Source organism: Myxine glutinosa, chromosome 5, assembly GCF_964187855.1.
Source record: "Myxine glutinosa chromosome 5, kmMyxGlut1.1, whole genome shotgun sequence".
In the NCBI taxonomy this organism is placed as follows: domain Eukaryota; kingdom Metazoa; phylum Chordata; class Myxini; order Myxiniformes; family Myxinidae; genus Myxine; species Myxine glutinosa.
In genome coordinates, this window is record NC_136265.1 from 61554516 (window position 1) to 61580921 (window position 26406).

The following is a 26406-nucleotide window of genomic DNA, read 5'->3' on the forward strand; positions in this document are numbered from 1 at the left end:
CTCTTACACGAGCCTTGATCTTGTATACAAAAAAACAAACAAACAAACAAACAAAAACCCTTAAACGTCAACAGGGAAGAATTAGGTTTGGCGTCAAAATGCCAATTATACTTGGAAAAGGCAATGTAACCACATCCTCTCCATTCCTGAAACACGCAAGTACCACATCTCCGCAACCAGGGAATCTGATCTCTGTGGCCCCTTCCATGTTGAACAGATAAGTGAAGAGAGATAACAAACTACAATCAATCAGTGCCTGTTTAGTCCTCGGATTCTTTGCGTGGAATAATCAGGGATCACTCGGGGATTCACTTTTTATCTTTATTGAAGGTGAGTCAATGTGGCCCATAAATGAACCTGTTCACACATTCCTAAACGTGTCCTACAAAAATACAAAAATCAAGATCTAAGTGTTATTTTAAATCCTTCCTCAGAACTATAGTCCAAAGTAGAGTACCCTCTCCAAGATACGAGGGTGGGCTCGGACAGCCCAGGAGACGTGAGAATGAGCGGCTTGGCTTGTCCGCCATGCGGAAGCACTTTTTCCTTTTTCTTTTTGGCTTTGCAGGGCCTAATGGCGGCACGTAATGGCGGCACGCCAATAGGAGACAGTGTCGAGCGTCACGCCGAGCAGCCAGCGCTCCGATATCATAATCATCATCATAATCGTTATGTTCTGTAAACAAACTTTAACTAAGTCAAAAAATACATAACTTGTAACATACAGTAATAGACTAAAAGCCTAGCATAATAACTGGAGTTCATGCTTTCCTGCCGACCAACAACAGCCTCCTCAGGTCGTTTGGCGGTCCATCACTTCCCAAAGTTGGAAGTTCGTCGACGATCCGAAACGCTGCAATTTGGATCTCAACGGAGATGAAATCTTAAGCTACAAATGCACAAGGGGGTTTAGTAATTTCATCTGAGCATTCAACAACTCATTAAATAAGGTGTCACCTTCAGATGTCGTTCCATCATCCGAAGGCTGGACCAAAGAGTCTTTGAGGGAAAAGGTCCCGTGTCCAAATTTAGGTGTATATTTCCAGAGCCCGTTTCCCCAAAAAAACCTGCAGGTCCTTTCTCCGCACGAGGCAGCAGTTCATGCTAAACAGTCGACGCCATGACAGTCCCATGTGCTGGCAGTCGAGAGCGCAGTGAATGCGTTGTCGGAAGCAATTTTACATCGGAAAGCGGGTAACGGCAGAGGACGTCGATAACCCGTCAGTTTGTGATGCCATCTGAGCAGAGTGTGTATGTAGTTCTCGTACTCAGGCTGTAAGATTCCACAAAGCGATCGCCCGCCTTAAGGTTGGAGAGGAACCGGGTGGGGAGAGGTGGCGTCGGTTAGATGTACGGCAACCGCTTCAATCTGTGTAATAATTTACGAGGCCGCGTCTTTTGGTTAAAAACTAGTTCGTCGAATATAATATCGCACCCAATGTGACCAAAAGAGAACTGCGACCCAACGGAAGCAGAACATCGAGGCCTACACAGCCCAGGAGCACCTTGAACGGTATACAATGGATAAATTTTTAGTTTCCAAATGTCTATTGAGAAATAACCGCTTCGATCGAACTACGGTGAACTAACAGCAATGCTGTGGAATACTTAGGATAAGTTTAGTGTTTGCGATTTCCTAACAGCCAACAACCTGTTCTTCCCGTGTCAACACTTTTCAAGTGCTATTGTTACTCCCCTTCCATATTTAAAGGGATTGACCTCAGCAACCCTGGTGGGCCGTTAAGGCATTCTATTCGGCTCCTTGCTTCCTCTCTCTCTCTCTCATTACTATTATCTCGTGGTTCACTGCCAGATGCCCCAAACCTGGCTCTCGCAACTACTCGGCATGCTTCTTCAATCCTCGCTGGATTCTGTTTTGATGTCCCCGGGTGGTGGTGGGTGTCCCGCCAGGGCCAATATGGAGTGGTTCACTGCCGCCATTTCCACTGCCAGCGCGATGGGATCGGTCTGACCTTCACCCTGGCCTGTGCCCTCCTCCTGGGTTTGAGTAGGAGATGGAGAAGGAAACGAGGAAAACGGTTAAAGGCCGTCATCATACGACTTGTGCAAAAATGGCAGAGATTTTGATGAAAACGACACAATATGTGCAGAATCGTCCCTTGTAAGTGTTTGTCAATCGTCAGTACCGACGTCCTTGCAATTAATGCAGGAGTGGACTGTATAACGATATACACGAATGTCTGTGCCCTGCATGCTTTTGTAGAGATGTGAAAAAAAAAAATTAAACGACCCACAACTCCATTTAGAGAGGGGTCAATATATGGTTGAACCCCCAAAAAATTGATACAAAAGGTTTTTCAATGGATTCTGGTACCATTGGGCATGCTGAATAACATACTAAAAATCTAGTAACATCTGACTTCTGGAAAGAGGTCATTTTCAAGATGGCGTCCAAGATGGCCGCCGAGAGCTTAAAATGGCCATATCTCAATTATTATTCAACCTATCAAGGTGGTTTTGGTGTCTAACCCTAGGTTTTAGGGCCCAAGGAATCCAATTGAATCAATAAAATTACCATCAGTTAATTATTTATTGACAAGTCCAAGATGGCATCCCAAGGTGACATCCTGATCCACTAAAATGGCTCTGTCGAATAGTCGTCAACCTAGAGAGATATTTTCAGTGTGTATACCTAGGTTTAAGGCACCCAGGAAATCATCAGAATTACTTAAATAAGCACAAAGTAATCAGGTAATCCAGTAAGCCAGGTTTACCAGCCCATTAGACATTTGTTGTCTTATATAGTTAGTCGCTATTCATCGTCATCCTCCGACTCACCAGCTAATGAACCAAGTGTGTGTTTCAGATTGGAGATAAGAGTGTAATGTGTCTACACCACTGCCACCTGTGACTCCAGTCCACACTATTCAGTGATCATTACAGACAAAGGTTTGTACAAAGCTTGAGAGGTTATGGCAAGGGACAGACTATTTTATATTGAGGAGGGGGGGAGACTGAAAAATCTGACAAACAATTTATTTTCATCTCAAAAGGAATGGTATTATTTGGTACATGTATGCATAAACAAAATCCATATTTTTTAGACATTTCCAAAAGAAATGTACACTTGTAATGCTCCAGACAGTCTCTTGAAGGTCATTCATTGTAACTGCTCCACTGCCTGCAAGACACTCCGCTGCTCTTGTAGACGATATGGACTACCATGTACTACTGCCTGTGGATCGTGCCAACTTGAAGAATGTGACAATCCACATAACAAGTTTCTTCCAGAGGAGTCGGAGGATGACGATGAATAGCGACGAACTGTATAAGACAACAAATGCCTAATGGGCTGGTAAACCTGGCTTACTGGATTACCTGATTACTTTGTGCTCATTTAAGTAATTTTGATGATTTCCTGGGTGCCTTAAACCTAGGTATACACACTGAAAAAATCTCTCTAGGTTGACTACTATTCGACAGAGCTATTTTAGTGGATCAGGATGTCACCTTGGGATGCCATCTTGGACTTGTCAATAAATAATTAACTGATGGTAATTTTATTGATTCAATTGGATTCCTTGGGCCCTAAAACACAGGGCTAGACACCAAAACCACCTTTCTAGGTTGAATAATAATTGAGATATGGCCATTTTAAGCTCCCGGTGGCCATCTTGGACGCCATCTTGAAAATGACCCCTTTCCGGAAGTCAGATGTTACTAGATTTTTAGTATGTTATTTAACATGCCCAATGGTACCAGAATCCATTGAAAAACTTTTTGTATCAATTTGTTGGGGGTTAGGTGAGTTTTTTTCGTATATTGACCCTACTAATTCCTTCGTCACTTAGTGGATGCAGGGAAGTTTTAGACTCCAACAAAAAAAAAATAAACGAAATGACCCCCGAACCCATTCCTTAGTCACTTAGTGGATACAGGGAAGTGTTTTAGACTCCAACAACAACAGCAAAAAATTAAATGACCCCCAACCTCATTCCTTCGTCACTTAGTGGATGCAGGGACGTTTTAAACTCCAACAACAACAGCAAAAAATGAAATGACCCCCAACCCCATTCCTTAGTCACTTAGTAGATGCAGGGAAGTGTTTTAGACTCCAACAACAACAACAAAAAAATTCAACAACCCCATTCCTTAATCACTTAGTAGATGCAGGGAAGTGTTTTCAACTCCAACAACAACAACAAAATGAAATGACCCCCGACCCCATTCCTTAGTCACTTAGTGGATACAGGGAAGTGTTTTAGACTCCAACAACAAAAAAATTTAAATGACCCCCAATCCAATTCCTTAGTCACTTAGTGGATGCAGGGAAGTGTTTTAGACTCTAACGGAAAAAAACAAAACAAAATTGATTTCGTCAAGATGCCAACAGGATTAGAACAGCACCGGGCAACGCCAGGTACCCCTGCTTGTATACGATGGAAACAACACTGATCAACATCTTCAACCGCGAAGAGACCAAATCCAGTACCCGTGGACAAAAAAACAATCTGTTGCTCTTCAAATATGCCCTGACAAGTTTGAGAGACGAAAATTGTACCGAAACGGTGCGTCTGGTAAACTCCGCCATGTCTGTGCACCAATTTATGGCCAAGCATGGTCGAAAGACCTTCCTCCATGTGACCTTCTTTTCCATTCCCAAAACTGAATGGTTCACAAACATTCAGTGACTTTGATGATGTTTTGACGATAATTCAACGTTCGTGTTCAGATTGTGACGAGTCTGGTGATGGGTTACCCTCACGAGGGTGAAGGCCATTTTGCATTATTACATGTATCTTTTCTCAAGTGTTTCTCATACTGGATGATGTCACGGTATTCCAATGGGCAGTGCTTCCAATGCCATTCCATCATAGGATTGCTTTGTTGTTGTCATATGGCCTTCCCATCCTATTAAATCCCATACCCTACCATCACCCACCCTTGACAGGTAGATCAGCGAGGTGGGCAGCAGTTATGCTCAGCTTCCTAAGTCATACACAGAAAGTGATTGCACCCAATTCTGTCAGAATTTAATGCCAAACAGAGCTCAGCTTGTACTTTGGATGTTGGAAAAAAAAAATTATTGTTAAAATGTGATTGAAGTAGAAAGAAGATAATTGAAGGGATGTCTAGATATGTTACATGTAAGCCATGAGCAGATCTGAGCTTTCGTTGAGGTTCATTCCATGAAAAGGGTGCAAACTTATCTTCGCTTGAATAAACTTCAGAAACATATTTTCTCATCAATATAAAAAGTTCGAATCATGAATTTTGTCCAACACTAAGTAATTTCTGTTAATAATCAGCATTATTTTCTTATAGCGTAGCCGTCGCGGCTGCAGTGAGTTGGTCATGCTGCGTAGTAGTATTTACACCCAGCCATTCATCAGCCAGTATTGTCACAACAAGCACTATATTTATCCAGCAATGGCGTCCCCCATGGAAGGGGTGAATTGCGATGATGTTCATAGAAAAGGCGTCAAAAAATCGCCCCAACTGTCATGCTCATATCATCTGTTAAGAAACCAGATATTCTTACCTTGACACGTGCGGTGGGATAAGTACCGTGAATATCTAATATAATCGGATGGATGACTGTGTGTGTGTGTGTGTGTGTGTGTGTGTGTGTGTGTGTGTGTGTGTGTGTGTGTGTGTGTGTGTGTGTGTGTGTGTGTGTGTGTGTGTGTGTGTGTGTGTGTGTGTGTGTGTGTGTGTGTGTGTGTGTGTGTGTGTGTGTGTGTGTGTGTGTGAGAGAGAGAGAGAGAGAGAGAGTAATGTCATGTGGCCGCCTTTGATTAAAATCAGACGGTCACGGAAGCCGATTGCAAAGGCCTTAGCCCTCGAGGCGAAAACGCAATGGCGGACTCCGGAAACAAAAAGCTACACCAAAGTGTAGGGATGGAGGGAGGCGGCGCAAGAGCCCTGCAGTCTTACCTATTAAATCAACCACACGGAAACTACGTTCAGATATATAAACAGAAATATAACTGATCAACATCTCTATATATACAGACTTGGCATTTAATATGGCATTTTTTTTTTTTTTCTTGACTTGGGTTTACTTTCTTAACTCAGTATATCAATCTGGTGAGTTTCTTTTACACTTTGGTGATTTATTTGTTAAAAGAACCATGTCACTGATTGTCTGTCGCAGCAAGAAGTCAACAACAGGATTATATCACAGGTGGCGTGGCAAAATGTACGGACAGGTGCATTTGATGATTGGCTTCACAGTCGGGTATACAAGGGTTGTTGCATTCTGTATTAGTGGAAAACAACTGCTGCACGTCTCCAAAAGTTATTGCCGCTTCCTCTGGAGATGGTCCGTCAACTCGACAATGCCGTTTGTCATGGAGTGGTGGCTTTACGAAATAACGGCATGAAACAGCGTGCTATTGCTCGGCAGTATGGCATCACTCAAGGTCAGGTGTCAAAGGTCCTGAAACGAAATGCTCAGAGGGGTGTCCCTACTCCAATACCGAGGCCAGGACGTCCCCGCAGAACCACAAGGAGGGATGATCGCCAGCTGCACCGGTTAGTCCGCAATGGCCGTACCAAGTCAGCTAATCGGCTTAGGGCTGAGTGGCAGCAACTGACAAATGTGCCTGTATCCAGAAGGCGAGTCAACCAACGACTGGTTCAAGCAGGCTATCGTGCCAGGCGTCCCCTGAGAAAGCCACGCCTGACCAGACAACACCGCCAGCGTCGATTGCAGTGGGCCAGAGAGCACCGTCAATGGCAGCCAGGACACTGAAATCACGTGACCTTCAGTGACGAGTCTAGATTTCTGGTCTATCGTCAAGATGGCCGCGTCTGAGTGCGCAGACAAGTGCATGAAGCCTACAACAAAGATTGTATAGTGCCAAGAGTCCAACCTGGAGGTGGTGGGGTGACCGTTTGGGCTGCTTTTCATGCAGGGGGCAAACTGACCTGGTTGTTCTGAATGGAAACCTGAACCAGTTCAAGTACAGGGCCATTCTGGAAGAAACATTGCTTCCATTTGCTCGTGCAGCCTTTCGAGGAAACTTTGTCTTCCAAGATGACAATGCACGGCCTCATCATGCTCGCATGATCCAACACTTTCTTACTGACCGTGGTGTAGAGCATATGGAGTGGCCTACCATGTTCCCGGATATGAATCCGATAGAGAACTTGTGGGCAGAATTAACGCGTCAAATCGACCACCTGGACCAGCAGCCGACCTCTGTGGGTGAATTGCAGCAGGCTATTGTCACTGCATGGCAAGCGATTCCTGTCCAAACCTTGGCAAATCTCGTGAACAGCATGCCTCAACGTGCACGTGCTCTCCTGAATGCTCGTGGGGGTTACACGAAGTACTGAACTGTAATTTTACTGTCCGTAATCCCAATCGTAATTTAACTTTTGTTTTTGTTAAAAAAATATTTGGCTAATGTGCAAAATAAAGAGATTCTTCTGGAAAACGTACAGAAGTTTAACACAGTACTGTCCGTGAATTGAGTTCGATATCAGTTTACATCACTTTCAAGGATCAATTTATTTGCTTCGAAATGTCAAATGTGGATTTTGTTTCTTTTAAAGGTCACATTAACAAAATCTAGAATAATTTCAACATAATTCCAATGAACTTTTGGTTCGAAGACATCTTGAAAAGTAAGTTCACCCCCACAAAAAAAATATTCCATATTAAATGCCAAGTCTGTATATAGAGATGTATATGCAGATATACAGAAAATAATGCAGAACGTAATGCAGTAAATGTATATACAGAAAATAATGTAAGGGTTTATTCGCAAGGATGGTGGGACAGGAAAAACACGCGCCGGTAATAAATATCCTAATCGGGACGTCCCCACAGGACAGATTCCGGATACGGGATGAGGGAATGAATTACGAAAAGAACCGTTCGTTATGGTATGTATGTGGTGTGCGGTCTTATCTGTCCGTCATCTTATCCCCACGCGGCTCCAAGCTCCGATGCGGAGAAACCCTCCGTCTGCCTCGCACGCTTCTCTAGGCCCCGATGCGACTCGCTCCGCTGCACACCACGAGGTCCCACCCGCTCAGTACCAACCCAAGCTCCAGATGCACCGAGCATCGCGCACAGCTCCAAGCACCACGAAGATGGCGAACCAACGACCACCAGCGCAGAGACCAAAAAGAGCTCAAGAGCTTCAAGCACAGAGAGATATCGTGCAGCGCCAAGAGACCAAAGAGGGACGTGCCAGAGACAGAGCTAAAGCTAGAGCTGCTGAAAATGTCGTCCGGCTCGCCCTTTTAAAACCTGGCCTGTGACGTCAGCCTTGGCGCGCCACCAACCAGTGCCTTCCACCGAACCTTCCAGTGCCTTCCCTCCAATCACACGTTCCTTGTGGCGTGGTCATAGCTTGTGTCACGCGATGTTGCTAGGCCTAGCTGGTGGTGTAGCTGATGGCGGCCACTCGGCGGTGCCCCGATCTGTCTTCCTGCCTGTCTTCTTCCAAAGTCGTTGTAAGGGAAGGGAATTATTTAATGTTGCATTAAGGGCCTATCTAAGTGTTTATGTTGGTGTGCATTGCCATAAGGGACAAAGGTTTGATTACCAGGTGTGATACACAAGGCTGTTATCTTTAATCCCTATAACTACCGAGCACACGAACATCCTGGTATGTTCACAGGTATACTCCTTAACCGACAAACCGGACTAAACACACAGAACTTATTACAGGGCAGATTCCTTATCGCGACAAATGAAGCATGTTACCTATTCAGATCTACCTGACTCTAGATATTGCTCTACCCCACCGACATAACACAGCCCCCCCTCCGACCCCCCTGGAACCATAGCTCCTGCTAGGTTCAGTGCAGGTGCTACCATTCCAGTCTTAACACTTACTGTCTCACACTTAATTAACCTACGAAATAAAGCAGGAGGGCTGTGGGAAGTGAGTCGGACTTCCTACCTATTCTCCTTAACATGCTAATCCCCTTAACAATCATGCAATCAAATATTTACAATGATTCAGGTCGTTCCTGCGGAGGGAGGAAACAAACAACACGCAAAACCTACCTTAACCACAAAACTTACCAAGCTTACAAAAATTCACAACTCTATGAACATTTATACAACCCCGGTCTACAGACTGCGTCCCCCGGTGGATGCCACAAGACGCAACCTTACCTGCGGGGCCATCCCAATGCACCCCTAAATTTCCGCGGGTCCTGTCCAGGTGTTACAGGTGAGTGACAAGGCTCGGTGGATTTCGCCCTCATTCATTCAACACAACCCCTTATCCGCTCATTCTCATTCCAAAAATCATCACACACAAAATCATTACAAGCACTTATTTCATACACCCCCCTGCAGGACCATGGCATTGATGTCATTTGTGAGTGCATGTCTCAACTCGGCAGCGGGGAGGTACCGCACAACAAGTTGGTGGGGCGTTTCAGGCTGTGGTGCCCGTAGTCCCAAACACAAGTCAACCGACTCGCAAGTTCATTGCCCCCCCCCCCCCTTTATCTCTTGGCCCCGTGACAGCCCAACAGCCCTTTCCGCCGTTACCCCGCCGGTGAGGGTCTCCACACACCGGGCTCCATTGCCTCCTGCTTCCACGCAGCTCCATGGGTCGCCGGGGGTCTCCTTTACCCCACGGCGCCCAACCAGACCCTCCACCGGCGAGCTCCAATTTCCAGATACCACCGGCTGCCAGGGGTAATTGCCGCAGAGGGGGGCCGCAGGCATCGCTCCTCAGAGCTTGATCTGTACCTGCGGACACACACACCTTCCCCACCCACAAGATCCCAAAGCACATTTCCTCCCCCGCTGCCATTCAATTCTCACACACTTTGCCAACGATGATACAAAGGATGTTACAAAACGTTGCCATGGCCTGCTTCATGTGAAATCCCATTTACAGTTGAATCATTACGCATTTTCAAAACACAATAATCACTCAACAATCATCACTCACTCATCTTTCCAACCTCACGACCACATGAAAACACATCACCACAACACTAACACAAACGCCACCCACCAGACTCTGTGGCACACATTCCATCCCCTCACCGACCATGTCATCACTCGCACCCGCCCCCAACTCCAAATTACATGTCCCCAATTTACCAAGCAAGTCCTGAAGCCTGGGACAGTACACCTCAAAACACTCACCTCAAATGCAGGTAGTTGCAGGTTGCTCAGACCCAAAGTGCCATCCACCCTCAAAATCCCAAAATTTATCCCATTGGGCCTACCAAATTCTTCCAAATTTCACTTTTGTCCCCACTACACTGGCAGGCATGTGAATCCGCATCCAACGGTGATTCGTTCGAAACAACTACCTGTGGCTACGACAGCTACGCACCTCTACAGTGCAAGGGTCATCGGGACAAGCCGAGCAGTCGAAACGCCAACATGGCCCATGAGTGTCCATAAGGGTGCGACCCACCATCCATCCTTCCGCACCCCTGCGAGGAACACAGCTGCACCAGCACCAGCTGGCCAATTTGGTGAGCACCTGCTGCCAACAACTACGACCGCACACAAAACCTCAGCCATGGGGGAGACGGTCGGAGTGCGTGGCATTCCCCACGTCACCTACGCCGCCCTCGTCCCCCAGTCCACAGAACTGCAGCCCCCCAGTGCCCACCCACACTTGACCACACCAAGGTCCAGTCAACAGCCATGTTCCACCAGGAGACCAACCCAGAAGACATGGTCCACACACCTCGGACACGCACAGCACCACGTTGACCCTCAGACCACACAACTACATCCCCATAACCCCGCCTCCAAAATATTGGCGCAATCGCCCCCGCAACCAGTTGAAGGCTGTGTCCTGCTAACCTATCAATTTTATCACAGCCTCCAACACTTTGGTCTAAACACACCTGGATCAATAATGGTGCAACTGTGCAGTGACCTCCATGACATTTCAAAATTTGCATCTAACCCACAGATTACCCATGCCAAACATTTTTCACATTTTGCTAAACTCACCAAAGAAAGATGCTTTGCCATGCACATGCCAGCCGAGCATGGCCCATATGCTCGGCACGTTACACGTTCCCGATTCATCAACCCCATGGCTCTCTTCCCAAACCGAGAGTCCATAAATCATAACGGAACATCTGTGGAAGGTCACTCTCACACCATCACATTCCACAGATGCCCCAATGGTTGTCCGGTGGGCTATCTCATTCCTGTCCATGCGGTTCGACCCGCGTCCATAGACCAACACAGCATGGCAGGTCACCACATGCTGGCTGTCCCAGAGTCTCAGGGAGAGGGTGTCAGGCCGCATGCCCAGGTGGTCACCACATCATGCCCATGTTGGCCGTCCGCGGTGCCACCACCAAAGCGCGACCACAACACCTCCCCCTCGTGGTCCTCAATAAATGCCATCCCAGGCTTGAGAAACCACCTCGGACCCCCTCTGGAGGTCTTAACCCCCCCCCCCCCCCCCCAGGGTCCGGTGACCCTGTCGGCCCGAGCCACCAGCTCGGACGGCGCCCCGACGGACAAGGGACGCCACACTCCACCAGGCCCCCGTGGGGCCCAGGTCGTACCATGACACCCATGGCTGGACCCCACGTCCAAATCTCACCAGCGCAGCCCCCCAGCTGGCTGGCATACCTACATTTTGAAAGGGGCAACTTTTGCATGAGGCCATCCTCAATGACCTCTCCTGGTCCACATTCCGCAGCCCGGGGACCAACTCCAACCAAGGCTGCTCCAAATGCAACTCCCATTTAAGTATAATTTTCTTTTTTCTTTTAAAATTTCTCACCACCTGTGCCAAACCACAGCTGCAGGTAACAACTCCCTCAGGTTGTTCTGCCCCTCCCTGCAGCTGGTCCAAATTCCCTATGGGGACAAAATCGTCAGAGCCTCGATCTCCCAACTCTCCAAAGTCCAAGTCCAGCATGGAGCCAACACACTCCCCCAACTGGTTCTTCAATTTTGGAGCCTCTGTTACCAAATTGTAGTGCATGGTGACTGGTGAGGGTCCCCTCAGTCACCTCAACCTCCACCTCGGACCGACTCACCTCATCCCCGAAACTCCTTTGGACCTGGTCAAACCTTACCTCCATGGGACTGTCCCAGGTCCCCAGCCGCTGGGTCACATCATGCTCATTATCATTACACATAATTTCTGGCACCATCAGGCCTTCTTCCCCAATAAATACCCGGTCCGGCTCCATTACTCGGACCCCCAATAATGTTATCCCCTGTTGCACTGCACAACCGCCCTCGTGCTGCACCACTCCAAATTCATCCCCCTGTTGATGTGTTGGGGCATCCACCCAGTCCCGATAAACCTCCAGGCCAGCATGTAACAAACATTCCCCATTACAATTTTCACGTTCCCTATTTCCTTCCATTGCCATTCCCGGTGCAATTCCCAATTTGGCTCCCTCCCCCCCCCCCCCCCCCTTCCGATTGAATTTCTGCCACCCTTGGCTTCTCCTGGGCCCCGTGTGAATCATTCTTTTGTTCTTTCTTTATTTCATTCGTTTGTTCACATGGGGTTTTCGTTTCTTTAATCTGCACCTCCAATCCTTCACCACATACCCTTATTATCCGTCTCATTTCCCGCATTATTTTTTCATACATGGCTTGGAAATCCATTGGGGCCGTCCCTACGGCAGGGGAAGCTCCACCACTATGCTCCACCCAAGCTACATCCGACTCACCCCCTGAACTGACAGAAGCCTCGCTACACACCTCCATTTCACCGACCTCCGACATCCGCTTTGAGGAAGGTCGTTTCCCGCGCGCGTATTTATTTTAATTCCAAAAACAAAATTTAAATTTTTCGAAGACGCGATATCGTATGCACAATCGACTATACAAATTTCTCCGCCTCGACGATGAAAATTTTGTGTCCAAATTCTCCACACTCTTGACACCAGTTGTAATCGGGTTCAAATCCCGCTCCTGACTACCATTTGTCGTGTGGCCGCCTTTGATTAAAATCAGACGGTCACGGAAGCCGATTGCGAAGGCCTTAGCCCTCGAGGCGAAAAACTCAATGGCGGATTCCGGAAACAAAAACCTACACCAAAGTGCGCAGGATGGAGGGGGTCGGCGCAAAAGCCCTGCAGTCTTACCAATTAAATCAACCACACGGAAACTGCGTTCAGATATATATATCCAGAAAATAATATAAGGGTTTATTCGCAAGGATGGTGGGACAGGAAAAACACGTGCCGGTAATAAATATCTTAATCGGGACGTCCCGACACGACATATTCCGGATACGAGACGAGGGAATGAATTACGAAAATAACTGTTCGTTATGGTGTATATGTGGTGTGCGGTCCTATCTGTCCGTCGTCTTGTCCCCATGCGGCTCCAAGCTCCGATGCGGAGAAACCCTCCGTCCGCCTCGCACGCTTCGCAAGGCCCCGATGCGACTCGCTCTGCTGCACACCACGAGGTCCCGCCCGCTCAGCACCAACCCAAGCTTCAGATGCACCGAGCACCGAGCACCGCTCCAAGCACCACGAAGATGGCGAACAAACGACCACCAGCACAGAGACCAAAAAGAGCGCAAGAGCTTCAAGCACAGAGAGATATCGTGCAGCGCCAAGAGACCAAAGAGGGACGTGCCAGAGACAGAGACAGAGCTAGAGCTAGAGCTGCTGAAAATGCCGTCCGGCTTGCCCTTTTATAACCTGGCCTGTGATGTCGGTCTTGGCTCGCCACCAACCAGTGCCTTCCACCGAACCTTCCAGCGCCTTCCCTCCAATCACATGTTCCCTGTGGCGTGGTCATAGCTCGTGTCACGCGATGTTGCTCGGCCTAGCTGGTGGCGTAGCTGACGGCGGCCACTCGGCGGTGCCCCGATCTGTCTTCCTGCCTGTCTTCTTCCAAAGTCGTTGTAAGGGAGGGAATTATTTAATGTTGCACTAAGGGCCTATCTAAGTGTTTATGTTGGTGTGCATTGCCATAAGGGACAAATGTTTGATTACCAGTTGTGACACACATGGCTGTTATCTTTAATCCCTATTACTACCTAGCATACGAACATCCTGGTATGTTCACAGGTATACTCCTTAACCGACAAACCGGACTAAACACACAGAACTTATTACAGGGTAGATTCCTTATCGCGACAGATGAAGCATGTTACCTATTCAGATCTACCTGACTCTAGATATTGCTCCACCCGACCGACATAACAGTATTATGTGTGTGTGTGTGTGTGTGTGTGTGTGTGTGTGTGTGTGTGTGTGTGTGTGTGTGTGTGTGTGTGTGTGTGTGTGTGTGTGTGTGTGTGTATGTGTGTGTGTATGTGTGTGTGTGTGTATGTGTGATTGTGTGTGTGTATATACAGTGCATTCAGAAAGTATTCAGACCCCTTCACTTTTTTCACATTTTGTTATGTTGCAGCCTTATGCTGAAATCGTTTCAATTCATTTTTTCCCTCATCAATCTACATTCAATACCCCATAATGACAAAGAGAAAACAGGATTTCAGAAAGTTTTGCAAATTTATTAAAATGAAAAAAAGACCTCATCGCTTGGTTTTTGCTCTGATATGCATTGTCAGCTGTGAGACCTTATATAGACAGGTGTGTGCCTTTCCAAATCATGTCCAATCAATTTAATTTACCACAGGTGGACTCCAATCAAGGTGTAGAAACATCTCAAAGATGATCAAGAGAAATGGGAGGCACCTAAGCTAAATTTCAAGTGTCATAGCAAAGGGTATGAATACTTATGTCAATGTGATATTTCAGTTTTTTCTTTTTAATAAATTTGCAAAACTTTCTAAAATCCTGTTTTCTCTTTGTCATTATGGGGTATTGAGTGTAGATTGATGAGGGAAAAACAGAATTTAAACGATTTCAGCATGAGGCTGCAACATAACAAAATGTGAAAAAAGTGAAGGGGTCTGAATACTTTCTGAATGCATTGTATGTGTGGGTGTGAGTGTATGTATGTGTGTATGTTTGTCGGTGTGTCGTTGGTTGTTATCTCCATAATTTGGGTTTTAGAAGGTGGAACGGGGTCCTCCCAGGATTCGAAATATAAACCCCCGGTTCGGTGAAGGATTGCGATTCATGGGCTAAGTTGTGAAGTTTTGTTGTTCTCAGAGTTTTGTTCCAAGGGCTCTTTTCAGGATCGTCACTGAGCCCTGTGCAACCTCCAACACTAGGTCGTTTGTGTTAATTTTCCTAGGGATGTTTTTTAAGATATCCGGAAGGTTATTTATCATTCTTATGTCATTTAATCTTAATTGCTTTAACCTCACTCAACATGTCAACTTTCCCACCCATAACCGTGGTCACATTCTGGACCTTGTCTGTTCTATTGGACTAAATCTACACCATCTCTCTGGCTCTGACCTCACCCTCTCCGATCACTTAGCCATCACTATGACCATCAACATTCCCACCCCAGCACCAAGGCAAAAACGCATTATCAACTTCCGTAAGCTAAACTCTCTTTCACCTACCTCATTCTCATCTTCCCTCTCCGAAAAAATGTCCACTTCTCCCTTCGTTGATTTGCACAGCCCCTCTGACCTCACTGACTACTACAACCACACTCTCTCCTTCTGCCTCGACCAGCTTGCGCCTATGAAAACTAAAACAGTTTCTTTCCCCCATTCTGCTCCCTGGTTTACCCCTGAACTCCGCCTGATGAAAACCCGTGCTCGCCAACTTGAAAGACTCCGCAATAAAACAGGTCTCACAATTCACTCCCAAGCCTACAAAGACCACCTGCAGCACTACAAAGATGCCCTCTCCCACGCCCGCTCCACCGACTACTCTCAAATAATCCACTCTGGCTCCGGAAACCCAAAAGCACTCTTCTTCACAATAAACAAACTCCTCAGCCCCCTGGATACCACCACCCAGTCATTCACAGTCGATAACTGCATTTCTTAACTTTCATTCTTCCAAAGCAAGATAGACAACATCTACAGCAGCTTAACCACCACCGCACCTGCTCCCCCTCAAACCAACTGCCCCCCTTATCCTGCCAACCCCTATCTCAGTTTTCCCCAGTCTCCCCTACTGACCTCTCCTCACACTCCTGAACTCCTCACAGGAATGAAACCTGCCACCTGCACTCTGGACCCCATCCCCTCCAGCTTTGTTAAGGCTTGCCTTCCTGCGCTCTCTCCACTTATCACTGCAACGATAAACTCCTCCCTGTCGACTGACATCGTCCCACCATCCCTCAAAATCGCTGCTGTCACACCCATTCTGAAAAAACCTGGACTCAACCCTGACACCCCAAATAACTTCAGACCCATCTCCAACCTACCCTTTCTGTCAAAAGTTTTGGAACGCGCTGTAGCCACTCAACTCAAACATCACCTCTCTGCCAATAACCTGTATGAAACATTCCAATCCGGATTCCGCCTCAACCACAGTAAGGAAACTGCACTCCTCAAAATCACCAACGACCTTCTCCTCTCCTCCGACGCCGGTAACCTCAACATTCTCATCCTTCTCGACCGAAGGCGCCGCCTTTGACACCATCAATCACATCATCCTCCTTACCCGACTTGAAACCACCTTTAACATCACTGGCACTGCCCTTTCTTGGATCAAATCATACCTCTCTGACAGGCACCAGTTCATCTCCATCAATAACTGCAAATCCCCCACCGCTCCCCTTCCCCAAGGGGTCCCCCAAGGTTCAGTTCTTGGCCCCCTCCTCTTCATCCTGTACCTGTTCCCCCTTGGTCACTTAATCCGTCGTCATGGTCTCAAATTCCACTGCTTTGCCGATGACATCCAGCTTTTCATTTCCGCCAAGTCAATTTCCACCGTCACCCACTCTATCCTGACAAACTGCATCACTGAAATAAAATCTTGGCTTCAAATCAACTTCCTCAAACTAAACTGTGATAAATCCGAAATAATCATTATTGGACCAAAAACGCTCACCAAATCCACCCACAACTTCACCCTCAACATCAACGGTATCCCAGTGTCCACCTCCCCTCACATCCGGAATCTTGGCATCATCTTTGACCAAACCCTCTCCTTCGACAAACACACTAAACAGATCACCAAGACAGCCTTCTTTCATCTGAAAAACATCGCCCGTCTCCGTCCATCCCTCTCCTCCACAGCTGCAAAAACCCTCATCCACGCCTTCATCACTTCCCGTCTGGACTACTGCAACAGCCTCCTCTAAGGTTCACCCTCAAATATCATCAATAAACTTCAATACATTCAGAACTCCGCTGCCCGTCTACTCACCCACTCCCGGGCCCGGGACCACATCACCCCCGTCCTTCACAAGCTCCACTGGCTCCCCATCTCCCAGAGAATCCAGTACAAAATCCTCCTCCTGACCTACAAAGTCCTCCATAACCTGGCCCCATCCTACCTGACTGACCTCCTCCCCAGACACACTCCCACCCGCACCATCCGGTCTGTTGTTGCCAACCTCCTGTCCCCCCCCCCCATCCGGACCAAACTCAGATCCTGGGGGGACAGGGCCTTCTCCATCGCTGCTCCCACACTCTGGAACTCACTACCTCAAACCATCAGAGACTCCTCCTCACTCACCACATTCAAATCATCACTCAAGACCCACCTATTCAACACCGCATTCAACCCCTGACCGTCTCTTCTCCTTCTCCTTCCTTTCTGCTTGGTTATTTAATTCTGTATTTTTGTCTTTTTTGTCTTTGTTTTACGTACTATGTCAAAGCGTCTTTGGGTTTCTTGAAAAGCGCTATACAAAATAAATGTAGTATTATTATTATTATTATTTATCATCCCGAGCCTGCAAGGGTGAAATGGCGAGCCTGCAAGGGTAAAATGGAGAGCATGCAAGGGTAAAATGGTGAGCATGCAAGGCTAAAATGGCGAGCATGCAACGGTAAAATGGCGAGTATGCAAGGCTAAAATGGCGAGCATGCAAGGGTAAAATGGCGAGCATGCAAGGGTAAAATGGCGAGCATGCAAGGGTAAAATGGCGAGCATGCAAGGGTAAAATGGCGAGCCTGCAAGGGTAAAATGGCGAGCATGCAAGGGTAAAATGGAGAGCATGCAACCGTAAAATGGCGAGCATGCAAGGGTAAAATGGCGAGCATGCAAGGGTAAAATGGCGAGCATGCAAGGGTAAAATGGCGAGCATGCAAGGGTAAAATGGCGAGCATGCAAGGGTAAAATGGCGAGCATGCAAGGGTAAAATGGAGAGCATGCAAGGGTAAAATGGCGAGCATGCAAGGGTAAAATGGAGAGCATGCAACGGTAAAATGGCGAGCATGCAAGGGTAAAATGGCGAGCATGCAAGGGTAAAATGGCGAGCATGCAAGGGTAAAATGGCGAGCATGCAAGGGTAAAATGGCGAGCATGCAAGGGTAAAATGGCGAGCCTGCAAGGGTAAAATGGCGAGCATGCAAGGGTAAAATGGAGAGCATGCAAGGGTAAAATGGCGAGCATGCAAGGGTAAAATGGCGAGCATGCAAGGGTAAAATGGCGAGCATGCAAGGGTAAAATGGCGAGCATGCAAGGGCGAAATGGCGAGGATGCAAGGGTGAAATGGCGAGCATGCAAGGGTAAAATGGCGAACATGCAAGGGCAAAATGGCGAACATCCAAGGGCAAAATGGCGAGCATGCAAGGGTTAATTTTCCCAGGGATGTTTTTTAAGATATCCGGAAGGTTATTTATCATTCCTATATCATTTATCATCCCGAGCCTGCAAGGGTAAAATGGCGAGCCTGCAAGGGTAAAATGGCGAGCATGCAAGGGTAAAATGGCGAGCATGCAAGGGTAAAATGGCGAGTATGCAAGGGTAAAATGGCGAGCCTGCAAGGATAAATGGCGAGCATGCAAGGGTAAAATGGAGAGCATGCAAGGGTAAAATGGCGAGCATGCAAGGGTAAAATGGCGAGCATGCAAGGGTAAAATGGCGAGCATGCAAGGGTAAAATGGCGAGCCTGCAAGGGTAAAATGGCGAGCCTGCAAGGGTAAATGGCGAGCCTGCAAGGGTAAAATGGCGAGCATGCAAGGGCAAAAGGGCGAGCATGCAAGGGCGAAATGGCGAGCATGCAAGGGCGAAATGGCGAGCATGCAAGGGCGAAATGGCGAGCATGCAAGGGCGAAATGGCGAGCATGCAAGGGCAAAATGGCGAACATGCAAGGGTAAAATGGCGAGCAAGAACGTGCCCAATGCCGAGCAGGAACGGGCCCAATGTCGAGCGGGAACGGGCCCAATGTCGGACAGGAATGGGCCCAATGCCGAGCAGGTACTGAACCGGTGGCGAGCAGGGACAGGCCAGGGTGGCGAGCAGGGATGGGCAAATGACTTCCATGTCTGAGGTTCTTTGTTTGCACTTTGTCCAGTTTCCCTTACTTAGCTCACCTGCTACTGAGAAAATTTGTTCAGGTTCCTGACTTTGCCTAATAACAGCGACGTGACCATGGTTTTGGCAGAAACTAAAATTGGAGTCACTCGGCTTATAGATGAGACTGAAGACGACTGGACCTCCATTTTGAAATCGTTTTTACATGTTTAAATCAATGAACCCGATCGGAGAGCTGGAAAAGAACGCTGAAAAATAATTTGCAACTCCAGAAATAACCACACTTTGAAAAGTTACAGCAATGTAGGGCAAAAGTGCCCACATGTGAGTGGTCAAGAGAAATTGCCATCGATACAAACTTTTAGAACTTATTAATGGCACTGCACATGCAAATGTAGCTTCCAAAAGACAAAAAAATATCATTGGGGAATTACTATTAAGGAAACAATAACAAGAGCTCAATATAATGCATATATGGTGGTGAAGGAAAAGGCAAGATGTCATGTAAAAACCAAACTGCAACACGCAACACACACACGACATAGCAGAATGTATCACACAGCAGAACACAAGTGCCAGTGGCATAGATCCTGTACCTGTTCCAGAAACTCTGTGCCCTCAACATCATCACTGTTGGAGTGTGCACCAGGGCTCTGTACTTCCAGGCCATGACTTTCCAGGATCGCTGCTTCTTTTCCAAAAACAGAGAAGCCATCAGTGTGCTCCCCGGCGATCACCACAGCACAAATATAGGCCAAATTACACTGCAGTCTCATATTACTCCCATCAATCGTGCCGAGCATTTCCACAAGTGGTTTCATTCTTGCCAATCCTGGTCATTTGCTGCTGCAATGGGGGCAATACTCTAGGAAGGCCTCCTAACTCATCCACCTGTATACGTTATCGAGAACGTGCTGTCAAGTACCTGCCATGAAGTGCGTTATGGTAGGTGTGAGTGTCAAGTGGTCCTAGGGCATGATTCTAGGCCGGTTACATGTGTTTCTGACACCCTGAATAATCATGTGGTTAAAGGAACGTGCGAGCGATTGTAAAGCGTTGTTTTCCCCTGATGAATTGTATTATCCCGAAGTTTGGATTTCAAAGTCCCTTGATTCTGTGACTGGTGACCCCAAGGTCTTGCATCATAAATCACCTTAGGGGTGATGCTCGGCCTGCGGTGTGCTGGCAAATGCAGAGATGACGATTAACAGCCATTTTGGAATCCTAATGTTGTTTATGTAGGGATAGCCAAGCACGCATGGAGAATGAAACCAACAGAACATGCTAGAGTGGAATTGCACCACGAGTGACATGCTCATTCATACACTCAACACACAGGCGTCAGTGACAATGGAATTCTAAACAAAAAAATGTACCATTTGAACATCTCCACTGACCGATGTTTGCCCGTCGCTTTATTTCTTTGCGTCGATTTGCAAACCAGTTGTAAACCTTTAGGGGAGTCACTCGTTCCAGGTCCGACAGTTTTTTCCCAGCTGCAAACAACGGCAGCAATGAGAGGCGAGTTCACGATATAATTTGTGGTTTAGGTGATGAGACGTGTAGTTGAGGGGAGGTTTGGGTGACGTGATGAGCAGGTACACAAGACATGAGTCCAAACCTGGTTTCTGAATGACGACGTTGCAGGCATTTGCAATTTCTTCTCGCTTTGTCTCGTCTGGATACTGGTTTTCATTGAAGTAGCTGCAAAGGCATTCGAGTTCATTTTCACACAAAGTAACAAAAGAAGGAATAAAGAATGAAAAACAAATTATTATTTATCATACAGTAATCCCTGAGCCTGGTTGAATGAATCTCGATGGGAAACTTTGAGATTATTAATCTCCAGGGATGTAAGATAACGCAGACGTGTCAGCAACAGGAAGCAGCCATGTTTGAGTGTGTCGTGCATTTCCCATGATGCTTTACAGACAAGTTAGCTGTCATTTTGGTGAAATGAGGAAATCAAAATATAAAACGGTAGTTGCGATACAACATAATTACACACAAAAATCAACAACATTGAAATCCTTCGTTGGCACCCTTCATGCGACATAATGCAGGTAGCTCCTAAAGTGTACATGTGCGCACGCATACATATATGTACATACAGGTATCCGCTCTTTGGTCAGATACTTATGCTGAACCCGTGCACATTCGCCGCTATACGTCGACTTCCATCGTGTTTGGTAAAAACGGCACGTAAGCTTCGATGGGGCGACCATAACCGGATGACGCATCGTTCAACAGGAAATGCGCTCAAGAACGTGGAGGTCAACTCCGAAAGGTGAAAAATAGAGCTGTGTCGGGCTAAAGCCGCCCATTGAGCTCGGAAGAGCCCACCATCGACTGCCGGGTTTATGCTCACATCTGGAATGTTAACATTCCCTTTATATTCCGTTCATCTGGTATTCTCCCGTCCTTTAGCTCTTCCCTTTTTATTCCGGTTTACGTCGCCCCTTTTTATGTTGTTTCGCAAATACGTTGTCACGTTATTAAGAGCGCTTCTTGATATTCGTCACCTCAATTCACCCTTACCTCGTTATAAAAGCCATACTTTTTATTCTCGAGCGTTTTCAGACCTTACAAGACTGATAAAGATGCCAGAATACGTAAATCGCTAAAGTACCAAATCGGGAGATGGCAAAATCGCCAAAATAACTACTGCAGTACTTTGCTTTGCACATAAAGAAATATACTGAACTCTAGATTGGCTAAGAGGCATTGTAAAAGTGTTACCTTACAAGTGAAATTCGATGTTATTAGTCTAATGGATGCCGGTAAATGTGCTCTTGATGTTACCGGGTTATTAAGTTTGCCTCCAATTGTTAAATATGCCCACGTTCAGTGAAGGAGGAGGAAGAAGAAGAAGACTTGCTGCCAACTTTAACCGCTTCCGGAAGAGGTTTGTTTTTATCTAAATATATCTAAGTGGTAATTGTTTTTTTTTTAATCTATATGTATGTGTACTTGAATACAGTAAATGGTAATATCACAGGTAAAAAGCAAAATATAATACTTGAAATGGTGACGTTAGGAACGCATCCTCCGCTTTTTCCATTAAATCTTGAGAAAAACTGCTTGGATTTTCGTCGTTTCGATATTTGATATTCTCGTTGTCATCGATATTTTTTTTCAAAAGGTGTGGGCATAACAACAGCTAATCCACAAGCCCAATCCTCCAGATACATTCACATGTCTGCAAGTGAAAAGAGGCATTTATGAATCAACAGAATGTCATGAGCATGAAGGGCCGAATATCAAGGACATGGTTTTTCAGCCCACAGGTACAGGCTCCAGTCGGCCGTTTTTCTTCTATGTATGAAACCATTTCCAGATCCATTGTATTATTTACGTTGTCCGACTACTTCCTCACCTCTCCATAACAGTTAGACACTCCTTTCGCCAGGTAAAGCGGCTGCCTCGTCGGACCCTCAGTGCGCCCGACGCCTGAGGCCGCCAATCGGGTGGCTCCTCGGGCTGCCCACCACTTGCTGGCCTCATAGAGAGTGTCGCACCTGTAAACACAGCACAAGGTCCGGTTGGACACCATTTACACCTCATTCTATAACTGAGCGTTAGCGCAATTGGGTACTGGTAATAAAAAAGTCGATCCACCTGGATTGTCTTTTTCCAGGAGGTACCAGCGGTAGAACGCACGCTTTTTCCCTTCGCTCATGACAAGCCCATGTTGTAACAACCACTGGGAAATGTAGCTCTGGCTGATTCCTGATGTAGAACAAGCAATATCAGAAACGATAGACAACAACAACAACAACAACAACAACAACCCAATTGGTATTTACCTCAAATGGTAATAGCGAAACGATAGATTTACTCATTGTCTGGTGAACTGTGATTGCAGAATAACAAAGATTAATGCGATCAATTAACTTCCGTGTGGGTATGCATGCACAATTGCACATGGTCACACAATCACACATGATAGGGTGTGCAGACACACGCACACACGCACACTTGGAGTCTGACCTGTAACCTGGCCTACAATAGCCTGGGAGATTCGTCTGTTTGCCAGGAACGTCTTTATCTCCTCCTTTACGATTGCACTGTCTCTCCTGAATTTGAGACACACAAGTAGAGAAGAAGATTATTGCGTGAGAACGGGATATGAGAGAGAGAGAGAGGAGAGAGAGAGAGAGAGAGAGAGAGAGAGAGAGAGAGAGAGAGAGAGAGAGAGAGAGAGAGAGAGAGAGAGAGAGAGAGAGAGAGAGAGAGAGAGAATGAGAGAGAGAGAGAGAGAATGAGAGAGAGAATGAGAGAGAGAATGAGAGAGAGAATGAGAGAGAATGAGAGAGAGAATGAGAGAGAGAGAATGAGAGAGAGAGAGAGAGAATGAGAGAGAGAGAGAGAGATGAGAGAGAGAGAGAGAATGAGAGAGAGAGAGAGAGAATGAGAGAGAGAATGAGAGAGAGAGAGAGAGAGAGAGAGAGAGAGAGAGAGAGAGAGAGAGAGAGAACAACAAAAGGAATGGTGGTGGTAATGTGAGACATGATAAGCAAATACAATATGGCTATCCCAAGCTAGCGGGTAACACAGCAATCTGCAGCATCCTGGGTGTTTTTACTCTTTGCCACAGATGAACCTTCGGCTTAAGCAGATTAACATCAGCCGCTGCTCGAAAGGCTCGGATTTCCCACAAATCCCTCTTTTCATTGCCCCTGTTTAACTCCACCTGATTGGTGTGTGCACAGCGATATTAAAACATGAATCCGAGCATTCGGAGAGCATCTGGCTGCAATCACATAAACTTGACAAATAAATGAATATGGAGCACCTCAAAATGCTCCTGTACCAACAGTGCCTCGTTTCCAGGTACTCACAACCCGAGGTGAAAACCGTGCCGGCCCTGACACTGCCTTCTTCAACCGACCCCAATTAGCAGACATTTTTAGCCACTCGTGAGTTGGTTGGGAACTTTTCCTGAAGTGAGTCAAAGGCGTATTGGTGGGAGAAGGTCGCAGCAATAACCAATCGAGTGACCAGTCGGCGGAGTGAGCAGGTTCACCTGTAGTCCTGCCATGCTTTAACATCCTCAGGCCTTGCATTTGAACACAAAAAAATTTCACGAAAAGCAATCACGTCCGCCGATACTTCTGTTTTGTTACCTCGGCTGTAGGATTGCTGGGAAAGACGTGACCGCATCAGTCAAAGACTCGAAGACTTCCTCTCGATTCAGCGAGGCGATCAATGCGGATTGCAGGAGATGCCGCTGCAGCTCAGGTTGGTGGTCAACCCGCTTCATGCATGAGCATCTAGCTACACAGGAAGTAGGCAAATTCGAAATTGAACGGAACTCTGGGATACTAAGCAAAGCAAACAAGTGTTTGTTCGTGCCAAGGCCGAGCAAAGTACACTTCCTTGAAATCCAAATGTCTTGTCTGTCTCCATCAAATGAGGAAGTTCCCCGTTTAGACTATCTGTCCTATCCCTCACAAAATATTACATCCACAAGGAGCACAGCTTGAGACGTGGCAGTCCCAAAACTCTTTTTTAGGGGGACAAAAGTTATGTTTTCACCCCTGTCTGTCTGGCTGTGAGCAGGGTATCTCAAAAGGTTATGGACCGATCCGCCAAAACTTGGTGGACAGGTTGGGTATTTGACAAGGTGAAGATCTGGATGCAGATCCGGCTCATCAGTGGGATCCAAAACATAAGCTGTTGAGCATAGCGGAGGTATGCACTCTAGCGAGTGTCGTTCTTGTTATCACAGAGTTCCTCAAAGTTTGCAAGTTCGCTCTAGAATCCTAACACCAGCTTGGTTGCCTTTTTAAAAGGTACTTCAATGTGAGATGCCATCCATCTGCTTGGGCAGTAACTCAACCCTTCCTGATCCACAGGAATGTGGCTGGGAACAGTTTCCCACCATCAACCTCCAGAAGCCTAACCTGTTAATTTTGTTCCCGAACACAAACAGCATTCTAAAGTGAATTACATTTAAATGAAGAATCGATAATGGAGTCATTATATCAACTAATCACGGTCATTACCTCATGAGCTCTTCAACCCTCTCCTCCACATCCGCGTCATCGTCCATGCCCTCCAGGCCGTAGCAGCGTATTGGCGGGACGAGGAGAGGCGTGCTGGTATTGCCATGGTAACGAGGAGACGCAAGTCCATTGCTGGATCTTTCTCCGCCCGAATCACCTCCGGATGGCAGGCCGTGGTTGGTGGTGCTGGGGTTGCAAGGTGGAGGTGACGGGTCGTAGCCGTGGCTTTGAGAGGGTGTGGGACTGCCATATTGTGGCTATGAGGACACACGGCGTACACCATACAACATGGTATGCTTTTCACCTCCGACACTGCCCATCAAAACATAGCAACAACAGAATTTTCATCTAAAACAATGAGACTGCGTTCCATTTAATCCATTCATCCACATGGATATTCCTGTGATTGAGGGTTTGGTTTGTTAAATCTTCAAATGACTAAAAGTGTGACACTTCCTGGAAACAATGACTGTGCTATTTATCTATGAATAAAACATTTTTACAAGAAGGGACCTATAGATCATCCACACAATCGCAATGTACAATGTGACTTCACGTCCTCAACTTCCCCCTTCCTCACAAATCCCAAGTCACGAAACCCCAAATCCTCAACCTCCTCCGTGCAACTTGAAGGCTTCAATCTGCTCCCCACTCCGCCCCTTCCCACTGCAACTACTCAACCCCCCCCCCCCCCTCCCCCACCACAACTTCGCAACATCCCCTCTCCACCACAACTCCTAAGCCCAACCGTGATTAAAACAGCAACAGCATGTCATGTCCCACCACGGTCGCCTGTCCAACTCACAATCCCGTGAGATGTGCGGAAACCCTGTGGAATTGCAAGTCTCAAGTGACCATGAGTAGCCTAATTGTGCCAATAAACGACCCAAAACCAATTATCTTCTTCCTGATGCATAACTACGTCGCTGATTTACGTGGAGTCCATTGGTGTCATTTTGAAATAACGTCGTTAATACATTATGGGACAACAGTCAATTTAAGTCGTGCTAGTCTGATATAGCGTCCTTCAAATTTTTTAATTACAGTGTACGCACTTCCGTTTGTACGATACACACTTCCGTTTGTACGATACAAACTTCCGTTTGTACGATACACGGGTTGCGTACATTTGTGAATGAAATGTGTAAATAAATGCTTTCGTGTCCTTTTTCCTCCCTCAAC

General features: G+C 46.8%; 1 protein-coding gene across 17 annotated transcripts in view; it reads right to left on the reverse strand.

Annotated features, from left to right (window-relative positions):
* Positions 1-26406, reverse strand: part of HMBOX1 (homeobox containing 1) — an 82267-nt gene that overhangs the window by 11528 nt on the left and 44333 nt on the right. For 3 of the 17 annotated variants that reach the window (XM_068118111.2, XM_068118110.2, XM_078778112.1), the window contains 8 exons: positions 25225-25481; positions 23207-23292; positions 22835-22945; positions 22593-22734; positions 20838-20920; positions 20593-20712; positions 19813-19907; positions 308-1998 (listed from right to left, as the gene is read on the reverse strand). In XM_068118111.2, the coding sequence (XP_067974212.1) occupies positions 1855-1998; positions 19813-19907; positions 20593-20712; positions 20838-20920; positions 22593-22734; positions 22835-22945; positions 23207-23292; positions 25225-25481 (1038 nt within the window). In that variant the 3' untranslated portion in view covers positions 308-1854. Of the gene's footprint in view, positions 1-307; positions 1999-19812; positions 19908-20592; positions 20713-20837; positions 20921-22592; positions 22735-22834; positions 22946-23206; positions 23293-25224; positions 25482-26406 lie in introns of those variants that run through there. The other 14 variants (XM_078778114.1, XM_068118116.2, XM_078778118.1 and 11 more) reach the window with 10 other exon arrangements.